This window comes from Rhinopithecus roxellana, chromosome 6 (assembly GCF_007565055.1).
Source record: "Rhinopithecus roxellana isolate Shanxi Qingling chromosome 6, ASM756505v1, whole genome shotgun sequence".
NCBI lineage: Eukaryota > Metazoa > Chordata > Mammalia > Primates > Cercopithecidae > Rhinopithecus > Rhinopithecus roxellana.
The window spans coordinates 45862370-45872862 of record NC_044554.1 but is presented as its reverse complement, the minus strand read 5'-3'; the positions used below and the strand labels follow the sequence as shown (position 1 = coordinate 45872862).

The window sequence follows — 10493 nt, the reverse complement described above, 5'->3', positions numbered from 1 at the left end:
CCACGGCGCCCAGCCTTGAATAGCTTTTTACATGCATTGCACGTTATTTCCTTTTATTATCACGTTTTTTGGGTCCAGTCTTAAACCTGGGAAGGCATTCGTTTGGGGGGTCACACTGGCGGGCATCCTGGTTCGGGCGGAACCCAGACTCTAGAAAGCGCGCGCAGGGCCACACGGTCAACCCTGTCCCACTCCCGGCCCTCCCAGACCGTCCCCTCGGCGGACGAACCCCCTCTTCCTCTCGCTCAGGCACTGACTGAGAGGCGGGGAGATGGGTGTTAAAGAGGGGATATCACCAATCAACGTGCGCCTCCGGGAAGGAGCGCTTCGCACTGGCTGGTTGGGTCTGACGACGTGGCCACGATCCAATCCTCATGCTAGAGGCGCTGCTAAAGGGTAGGGAAGCAAGCAGGAGGAGGAGCGCACCGGGTGCGAGCACGTGACCGGGGCCTGAAGCCGGAAGCTACCTATCTGGTAGGGAGCTCCACCAGCACCGAAGACTGCGATGGTGAGTGAGGACGCATGCGCGGGAGAACCCGCCGGGGGTTCCGCGTCTCTGCTCCCCAATCTGTGTGGTTTCCCCCTCGTGGGCCTGCGCTCCACCCTCACCTCCTATCCGCTTGGGGAGGAAGACGGGATGGAGATGGGAGGGATGGCGACTGGAATGCTGGGGAGGGGTCTGTGGGAGGGTGTTCTGGGGCTGCGGGTAGTCTGCAGGTCGGGGGCGGGGAGGTGGAGAGAGGGTCTGGGGGCAGGGGCCAGTGGGGCAGCGAAGTCCCCTCGGGGTGTCAAAGGTGGAGCGTGGAAGGCCAGGGGAGCCTGGGGGCCGAGAGTGGGGGCAGATGGAGCCTCGGGAAGATCAGTATTGAGGACCATGTAGGGGGAAGGGGGCCGGGAAAGGACCTGGCTGGGGAATGAGAAAACCTGGGGCCATCGTCAATCAAGAGACTTGGGTTTGTAGGTGAAGGGTATCAGGGGCCATCCATCCCTCTAGCATGCTTCTCACTACTTGCATCTTTATCCATTAGACTTCTGCACTGACCCAGGGGCTGGAGCGAATCCCAGACCAGCTCGGCTACCTGGTACTGAGTGAAGGTGCAGTGCTGGCGGTGCGTTCTGGGAAAGGGAGGGGGTCCCTTAGTGCACACAGCCCGGTAACCCCTTCTAATATTGGCTCTTCTTTTCTCGGCTTTTACCTGGTTTGCAGTCTGGCATCTATTAGGTTGGTACAAAAGTATTTGCAGTTTTTGCAATTACTTTCAGTAATCAGTCTGTGGAATCTTAGTCTCCTAACGGTAGCGATTTATTTATTTATTTATTTATTTATTTATTTATTTATTTTTGTTGCCCAAGCTGGAGTGCAGTGGTGCGATCTCGGCTCACTGCAACCTCCACCTCTGGGGTTCAAGCGATTCTCCTGCCTCAGCCTCCCGAGTAGCTGGGATTACAGGCATGTTGCCACCACGTTCAGCTAATTTTTTGTATTTTTAGTAGAAACGGGGTTTCACTGTGTTAGCCAGGCTGGTCTCAAACTCCTGACCTCAGGTGATCCACCTGCCTCAGCCTCCCAAAGTGCTGGGATTACAGGCGTGAGCCAACATGCCTGGCCTTTATTTGGTATTTCTTAAAGAGGCATTTGTATTTTGTTCCATAGTAGTGTATAGTGTTAGGTCTCTAGATGTTTTTGATTTAGCTGGAGACAAAGCTTAAGGTTAAGTGTTGAAAACAATACAGGTGGTAAAAGACTATTGAAGGAATCCAGGATATTAAAAATTCAACATGTTATGACAAGGTAACTAACTTTCCTGGAGGTAGGAATTCAGCCCAGCTTAAAGGAGAGTATTTACAGTGGGGAGGTGGACCTATTTACAGGTGTGTGGCACTGACCTTTCTGAACTGATGGTAAGTCTGTGCTTAAAAGATTTGGTAAGGTTTGAGGGAAGAGGAGGATATGGTCAGGGAGGATCTGATTGTGAAGGATCTTCAAGGCCAGGTTAACACACTTGAACTTATTCTTCTTGGAGGTAATAGTTTGAAAGGTTTTTTAAACGGAAACAAGACCCAGTGAGGTGGTTGAGCAATATTGTTGTTAGTGATGTGAAGATGGGCAGAAGGAGGCATCATTAAGAGATTAGACTGGGCCGGGCGTAGGTGGCTCACGTCTTTAGTAGTCCCAGCACTTTGGGAGGCTGAGGCGAGTGGATCATGAGGTCAGGAGATCTAGACCATCCTGGCCAACACGGTGAAACCCTGTCTCTATTAAAAATACAAAAACAAAATTGGCCAGGCGTGGTGGTGGGTGCCAGCTACTCGGGAGGCTGAGGCGGGAGAATGGCGTGAACCAGGAAGGCAGAGGTTGCAGTTAGCCAGGATCGCACCACTGCACTCCAGCCTGGGTGACAGAGCGAGACTCCGTCTCAAAAAAAAAAAAAAAAAAAAAGAGATGAGACTGGGCAAGTGGCGGTAAGAAGGAGCAAGGAGAGAAGAGTTTTGTTTTTGTTTTGTTTTTTGTTGTTTTTTGAGACAGAGTCTCGCTCTGTGGCCCAGGCTGGAGTGCAGTGGCATGATCTCAGCTCAGGGCAACCTCTGCCTCCCAGGTTCAAACGATTCTCCCGCCTAAGCCTCCTGAGTAGCTAGGATTACAGGCGTGTGCCACCACACCCGGCTAATTTTTGTATTTTTAGTAGAGATGGGGTTTTGCCATGTTGGCCAGGCTGGTCTCGAACTCCTGACCTTGTGATCTGCCCATCTTGGCCTCCCAAAGTGCTGGGATTATAGGCATGAGCCACCACACCCGGCCCTGTTTTTTTTTTTTTGTTTTTTTTTTTAAGGACAGAGTCTTGCTGTCACTCAGGCTGAAGTGCAGTAGTGTGATCACATCTCATTGCAGCCTTGAACTCCTGGGCCCAAGCGATCCTCCCACCTCAGCATCCCAAGTAACTAGAACTATAGGCAAGCACCACCACGCCCAGCCATTAAAAAAAAAAAAAATTTTAGAGAGACAGGGGTCTTGCTATGTTGCCCAGGTTGGTCTCGAAGTCCTGGCCTCCAGCAATCCTCCTGCCTTGGCCTCCCAAAGTGCTGGGATTATAGGTATGAGCTACTGTGCTTGGCTGGGAGAAGATACTTTAAAGGAGGAATCAGTATATCTTGCTAATGACTAGAAATAGGTAATAAAGGAAATACTTCTCTAGCTAGAACTCTAAAGCCTGGAAGAGTGATGATGCCTTAAGAAGCATGTCCCTGTGTGGTAGCTCACACCTATAATCCCAGCACTTTGGGAGGCTGAGGTAGGTGGATCACTTGAGGTCAGGAGTTTGAGACCAGCCTAGCCAACATGGTGAAACCCTATCTTTACTGAAAATACAAAAAATTAGCCTGGCTTGGAGGCACATGCATGTAATCCCAGCTACTTGGGAGGTTGATGCAGGAGAATTGCTTGAACCCAGGAGGCAGAGGTTGCAGCGAGCCAAGAGTGCACCACTGCACTCCAGCTTGGGCGATAGAGTGAGACTCCGTCTCAAAACACAAACAAACAAACAAGAAATCAAAAAAGGAAGTGGATTGGAAAGGAGGTGGATAAGGATAAGGTGAAATTCGATGGCCCAACTTTAGACATTGAGTTTGATGTAAAATAGCAGTTAATATATATTGCTAGCTCAGCAAAAGGAACTAAATCTAGTGGAGGCCCATATCAAGGAAGAGGGAAGAGGAAGTTGAGACAGTCACCAGAAAAGAGGAACCCTAAGCCACTGTCCCATCACTTACTCTAGGGGTCAACAGAGGGAGGGATTCAAGGACAAAGAGAATGTTTATGTTGGAGATTGTGCAAACAGGGCAGCAAGTGTGAAGACTGAGAAAAAGATGGAGCCATTAACAGTGGTGGGCAGGCATTCATTTCGGAGAATGTGGTTTTATCAAATAGGCAGGGACATGGGAGAAATCCAGTTTCACGAGGTTAGAAAAGCATGGTCAATAAAGAGATGGATGGCCAAGCATGGTGGCTCACGTCTATAATCCCAGCATTTTGGAAGGCTGAGGCGGGCAGATCATTTGAGGTCAAGAGTTTGAGACCAGCTGATTAATATGGTAAAACCCCATCTCTACTAAAAATATAAAAAATTAGCCAGGTGTGGTGGTGCTGGTATATACCTGTAATCTCAGCTACTTGGGAGGCTAAGGCAGGAGAATCACTTGAACCCGAGAGGCCGAGATTGCACCACTGCACTCCAGCGTGGGTGACAGAACGAGATTCCGTCTCAAAAAAAAAAAAAAAAAAAATGGATAAGCTGCTGCTCATCCGGGGAAGTCCAGTATTACAGGAAACAGGATGGCATCTGGAGGGTGACAACATCATAGGGGGAGATTTCAGGTTTTTTCCAAAGCTGGGTGACCTGAGGGTACTGGCAAGCCGAGGGGGAGACAGTCTAAGTGTGAGAGCCAAGGGGACTGTGCCTGAAATTCCTTCCCGAGCCTGTGCCGTAATGCCCGCCCCTCTCCCTCCTCCGTCTGCATGCAGTCATCTGGGGACCTGGAGAATGACGAGCAAGCAGCCAGTGCCATCTCTGAGCTGGTCAGCACGGCCTGCGGTTTCCGGCTGCACCACGGCATGAATGTGCCCTTCAAGCGCCTGTCTGGTGAGCCCCTGCCCCTGCCCTTGGTGGTGGTACTGGGAAGAGGGGCTGCTCCCAGAGGCTTCTCTTCTTCCTCCCAGCCTCCCACCATCTCCTCCTGGGGTCTCTGGTCTGGCCACTTTACTCCCTTTGGGACTCCCCTGTATCAGAATTGTGAATGAGAAGGCAAGAGAAAGGAGATGTAGCAGAGGCCACTCATTTTCAAATCTCTGAGCCTGGAACGATAGAATTTCTTTGGCTTTGATCTCAGCCAATGTGCGTGTGGCCCCGCCCCATGGAGTCTGTTGCACCCACTAACTCTGTGCTCCCTTCCCTCTCCTGGGGCGGGGGAAGGCGTGTCTCTCCTCCAGTGGTCTTTGGAGAACACACTCTGCTGGTGACGGTGTCAGGACAGAGGGTGTTTGTGGTGAAGCGGCAGAACCGAGGTCGGGAGCCCATTGATGTCTGAGCTTGCCGGAGGGCGAGGGTCGGAGAAGTGGATTGGGTCCTGGGCCTCTGTGATGAGGCAGGCACAGCCGTCGGTCTTGGCTTGCTGCTAGAACTAGGGCCTTCTGCTCGCCCACCTCCCACCCCTACCTGGATGGGCCGAGGCTTGGGGACTGTGAGCTGTGTTAAGGAGAACAAGGGCAAGGAGACCTCCCTTTGTGCTCCCTCCTTCCCTCCCTAATAAACATGAGCCTGATGTTCTCCAGCCCAGGGACATGTCTGTTTAGTGTGGGAATGGTTACACCCCATGTCTGTCTTCCACCTTCTGGGGAGAAAGTCATGCACCTTAGCCCAAGTTGGGTGTGGCAGGGGTGCCTCTGTGTGCTATAAAACTGGGAAACAGAAAAAGCTGGAGGGGAAGGGAGTCACTCTGAGCCCTGGCGACTTCTGCTCTTCCCATCAGTACACAAACTAGTCATCCTTCTCCCTCCTGAACAGGCATTTAATAGTCTTATTTCAGTTGGAAGCAATAGTTGGAGAATAAGTTACAGGAACAGACCAAAACAAAACAAAACAAAACCCACAACTTAAAGTGCTTCAGGCTGCAAACGTAAACATGAGGGGCAGGAGGCCACCTGCCTGGCCCTGTCCCCAACCCCTGAGACAGGAAGGTCACTGTCAGGGGCCCTTAGCCATCACCATCCTCTAATCTCAGCCCTGCAGGAGGGAGGGAGGGAATGTCAGAGGTGGGAAAGAACTCAACGGGAATGAGGAAGATACTTTGTAAACTTAGAACCAGGGTAAAGGGCGGGGGGCAAGGGAGCTCTGGAAACCCTTGCCCTGGCCTAGGGGTGGGGCCAGCCCCCCCCCACAGGAACTCGGGGAATACTGGTGGCTTAGTCCCAGCCATGCCCGCCCACTTCACAGCTTTTCCCCCGTCCCTGATCAGCAGACACAGACAGGCAGCTCTGCCAGGCCTCTTCACCCCCGTCTGGGAGGCATCCCAGGGGAGGTACAGCCCGGGAGCAGAGATCCCCTCTGGGGGCATTGGGTCTCTGGAGTGTAAGAGAGAACAGAGCTGGCACGATGCTACTTGACGGGTTCCACCACCAGGACCTTGCACTCGCGCTTGGCAATCTTGTCCAGGGACAACACAGCCTTGTCCGGGGGCAGGTAGAGGGGACGGCCAACAGGAGAGGCCACGGGGGGCGTGATGGCCCTGCGCTCCATCACACTGCCCGACCTGGGGGAAGGCAGAGGCTGTGGGCGCTGGTCAGACCCGGCACCCTCCCTGCTCCCAGCCTCTCCCCCATCCCTTGCCACGCCCCCTGGTTCTGTACCTCATGAGGTGGCTTCGGGAAGGCTGCTGGTGGGAGAAGGACTGGGAGCGGCCCAGGCTAGCCTGATGCCTCTCCACCAAGTCCCGGACAGCAGGGCTGCTGGGGCTGCTCTTGCGGGAGAGAGGCCGGGCCTCGGGTGGAGGGTGGGACACGCTGGCGGTGAACTGCAGCTTCAGTTTCATGTGCTGGCTTAGCTGGGGGGAGACGCAGGTCAGCATGCCAGCTCGGCTTCCAGGGCCCAGGCCTCCTTCCAAATGATCTTCCCCACGTGACAGACTAATGTCAAATCTAAATCCCACTTTCCCTCTGCCCAGCTTTTTCTTTCATCCCCAAAATCTAAGGGTCCTGCCTCCATCCACCCCAGCATTCTGCATCACTCAGCACTCAGCTCAGACCCTCCCCAGCCCACCTCGAAGAGCCCCGTCCTCAGAGCCTGGAAGGCCACACTGAAGGTGAGAGCACTGCCCTTCCGGGAAAAGCCAAGGTTGTTGAGGGGCGTGTGGCAGACGATGGAGTCCAGGGCAGCCTGCATGGCCCGGCGCTCCTCCTCACACAGCTGCTTTCCTGGGGGCAGAAACAGGGACCAGCAAACACTACAGCGTTCCTCATTCCCACAGGGCCTTCGCCAGCACAGTCTCATCTGATTCTCAAAGCCACTCTGTGGAGTAAACTGAGCAAATGTTATCTTTTGTGCATGTTGTAGATAACAACGGCTAATACTGTGTGCAAGGCACGTCACATATATTAACTCAGTATCTGCATGACAACCCCATGAGATATGAGTTGCTCTATTTTAGAGGTGAGGACTCTGAGGCCCAGAGAGGTTAAGTAACTTATTCAAGGTCACACAGCTAGTAAAAGAGAGAAGTAGAGTTCACACCAGCAAGTGCAGCTCCAGTGTCTATGTCCTGAAAGTCACTCTGCCCCACTGCCTCTCTAAACTCTCCATCTAGGACACTGGGGAGATCATCCAGGTACAGGGCGGAAGCCACCTGCCACAAGTCACCTTCTGTGGTGGGGCTGGCACCGAGTTTGGCTGTTATCACTGTCCGGCCTCCCTTTTTCCTTTCTTTTCTCCTCCCTGGGGATCAGATCCCCACCTGGCAGCTGACCTACCAGCCTGTGCATGCTCTGGGGTCCACACGAGCCTCACAGCAAGGAAGTCTTGGAGATTGTTGAGCAAAGTGTAGGTGACAGTGAAACGCTCGTAGGTCCGAACAGGGGACTCACAAGAAGCGGTCATCACGAAACACGGGCGGTCCAGGCGGACACTGGGCAGGCTAGGAGTGGTGAGAGAGGGATGCTGGCTGTGTGTGTCAAGCCCCAAAGGCGAATGCCACAGTTCCTCCGGGATCCACACTCACCGGTAGTGGGTATAGATGCTCTGAGTGAAGGGCAGCTTTGGGGTGGACCACTGAACCACAGCAATCAGGGGAACTTCCAGGCCCTGCGGGAGGGACAAAGCGGGTTGGGGCAGGTATTAAGAGCACCCCTCCCATCTTGAGTCAGCTGCATGGTCTTTCCCTCCCACTGCTTTATCACTTTTCTTTGAACACACCAGCCCCTTATGCTCACCTCCTTGGCCCCTGGAGGGGGCTGCTCACCCCCTCGCAGCTGAAACAGGAAGTTGTGTTCCTCCAGGGCATTCAGTGGGCAGGGGAAGCAGCCAGAGGTTCCGGGTAGGCGGCAGAAGGAGCCCATGGAGACTTCCCCAGACTGGTGACTAGCTCAGAAAAGAGAACAAGGCATGGTCTCCCCATGCCAGAGCTCAGCCCCTGAAGCCATCCCCACCACTTCACAGCCTCGCCCCTCCCAGGACCTCACCAGACATTGTCCACCAGCAGCACAGAGCCATCGGGCATGACAGGTAGATAACTGGCGTTGAAGTTGGGGAGGATTCGGATATCCCAGATGGAGATTTCCTCCTGAGAGGAGCTGTTCAGCACTGTGGGAGAGGACCAGCTTGGCTCAGAATAGCTGGATCCCTGAAGCCCCACCTTTACCCAGAAAAAACCGGACCCCACCAGCCTGCCCAGAGGAACTGCATCCAATCAGTTCCCTTGCTGCTCCTGAGCCGGCAGACCTGCTTACCCTTGAGCACGGTCAAGTGTTTTCCAGCCACAGTGAACTGCCGGCATCTCAGAACCGGAGGGGGCAGCAGAGTCAGCAGCGTGCTCACTGCGGGAGGGGTTGGGGGCCAGAAGTGATGGTCTGGGGGCTGACCTCACCTCCAACCCAGAATTCTCACCTTCCTCTTCTCAGAGCCCATTAGCCACTTTCCAGTGTGACCTCTCCCCTCTCTCCCCCAATTCCGAGACTCCAGCCCTTCGCCTCTGCGCTGTCCTGCCCACCTTGGGCCTTGAAAGCGCTCTGTTCGCCCCGGAAAGTCTCCCCAGGAGATCGGGTCTGCAGCAATCGCAGGTAGCCTTGATCTCTGACCTCTGGTGCCTCAACCTCCCGCTTCCACACAGTCACTACAATCTGTCAAGAGGAAAGACAGATGGCTGAACCCGGAAAAGGTGTCTGAATTAGGACAACAGCTCCACTCCTTGCTCATCTTACCTTGGCCTTAGGTGTCCCTGGGGGCAGTCTATCCAGTGAAACGGTGAGTGGGAAGATGACCTCATCTGTGGACACAATCGGTTCCTCCACAGGCAGCTGGGGTTGGGAAAGGGGTGAAGAGGTCAGGAGCAAGTCAGAGGCAGCCTGCAGCCTTTCCATTTAAGACCAGCAGGTCATCTGCCTCCTGCCTCAGGCCCCCAGCAAACCGCCCCTATGCCCTGTGCCGGGTCCCCCAAAGCTCCTCACCGTGGTCGCTCCCCCTGAGGTAGCAGGGCCCGGGCCGTGGGTGAGAAGGGGGCTGCAGCCTCGGAACAAACCCCCACCCCCAGGATCCCCTCCCCCTGGGGGCTCCGAATCCTGGTCGCCGGCACCGCCGCCACCCGGCATCCCGCCTCCGGCGCTGACCGAGGCCAGGGCGGCCAGGGCGGTTGCCAGTTCTGCCCAGGCTCCTCTGGAGCCCAAGCCCGGGCCGCCCCCGGCGCCGGACCCCGCACCGCCCCGGCAGCGCAACACCAGCAGAAAGCGGACAGTCTCCCCCAAGTACAGATGGTTGCGCCGGGGCAGCGCCCGGTACCGGCCCGGGTCCCCTGCCAGCTCCGCGCGCGGCGGCAGCGGCACGGCCGGGAAGTACATCGAATAGTCGCACTGGGACTCCATGGGGCGGCGAGGACGGCGCGACCGGGAGTCCGGACCGGAGGCCGACCCCCAGCGGGGCCCTCTAGGGTGGGTCCGGAGGGTCCCGACACCTCGGGCTGCTGCGCGCGGCTGGGGCGGCCTGAGAGACCGGCCCGGTCCCGGCACCGGGGCAACAAACCCGGAACCGAGACCCGGCGGCGCCGGAACCGGGGTACTGAGCCGAATGACTGAGAGAAACCGGAAGCGGAAGGGAGGGGGCGTGGCCGCCGTGACCCCGGAATCTGCGGGTGCCAGGACCGTGGAGGAGGGGGCGGGGTCCTGCTGCTCTGAGGCTGAGAGAATGCAGGCCGGAGCTGCGGCCAGGCTTCTTGGAAAAGAAATGTAAGAACCCCGTCTGCCAGGCGTGTTGGCTCACGCCAGTAATCCCAGCACTGTGGGAGGCCGAGGCGGGAGGATTGCTTGAGGCCAGGAGTTCAAGACCTCCCTGGCCAACTTAAAAAGACCTCCTCTCTGCAAAAAATTTAAAAATTATCCGGGTGCGGTGGCGCGCGCCTGTATTCCCAGCTACTTAGAAGGCCTAGGCAGGAGGATCCTTTGAGCCCAGAAGTTTGAGGCTGAAGTGAGCTATGATTGGGACACTGGACTGCAGCCTGGGTGACAGAGTGAGATCTTGTCTCAAAAAATAAATAAATAAGTAAATAAATAAGTAAATAAATAAATAAAACCTTCCAACCCCACTTCTTCCAGGAAGATTCTCCATCCCTCCCCTTTCCACCCTCCATAAATCAAGTAGAAGTTTCAAATTATTTATTCATTCAACCAATATTTCAGAGAGAAATGAACAGTCTAGTAGCAAATATTTCATAGAGAAATGGACATATCATTCCAACTCACC

General features: G+C 54.9%; 2 protein-coding genes across 4 annotated transcripts; one reads left to right on the top strand and one right to left on the bottom strand.

Annotated features, from left to right (window-relative positions):
• The first annotated feature begins 383 nt into the window (after positions 1-383).
• Positions 384-5334, top strand: LAMTOR4 (late endosomal/lysosomal adaptor, MAPK and MTOR activator 4). Of its 2 annotated transcripts, none has more exons than XM_010377691.2 (4): positions 384-508; positions 1029-1109; positions 4520-4637; positions 4985-5334. In XM_010377691.2, exons 1-4 carry the CDS (start codon positions 506-508, stop codon positions 5080-5082), a joined length of 300 nt encoding a protein of 99 aa, XP_010375993.1. In that variant the 5' UTR covers positions 384-505; the 3' UTR covers positions 5083-5334. The 2 variants fall into 2 exon arrangements, with proteins under 2 accessions (XP_010375993.1, XP_030788663.1); XM_030932803.1 differs by having other exon boundaries at positions 4968-5334.
• A 207-nt stretch (positions 5335-5541) lies between these two features.
• Positions 5542-9858, bottom strand: MAP11 (microtubule associated protein 11). 2 transcript variants are annotated; one of them, XM_010377692.2, is made up of 11 exons: positions 9209-9858; positions 8963-9058; positions 8752-8881; positions 8492-8578; positions 8225-8345; positions 7976-8123; positions 7765-7847; positions 7517-7680; positions 6810-6964; positions 6401-6594; positions 5542-6303 (listed from the first exon to the last, which is right to left on the bottom strand). In XM_010377692.2, exons 1-11 carry the CDS (start codon positions 9617-9619, stop codon positions 6150-6152), a joined length of 1743 nt encoding a protein of 580 aa, XP_010375994.1. In that variant the 5' UTR covers positions 9620-9858; the 3' UTR covers positions 5542-6149. The 2 variants fall into 2 exon arrangements, with proteins under 2 accessions (XP_010375994.1, XP_030788662.1); XM_030932802.1 differs by having other exon boundaries at positions 5545-6303; positions 9709-9840.
• Positions 9859-10493: the final 635 nt, after the last annotated feature.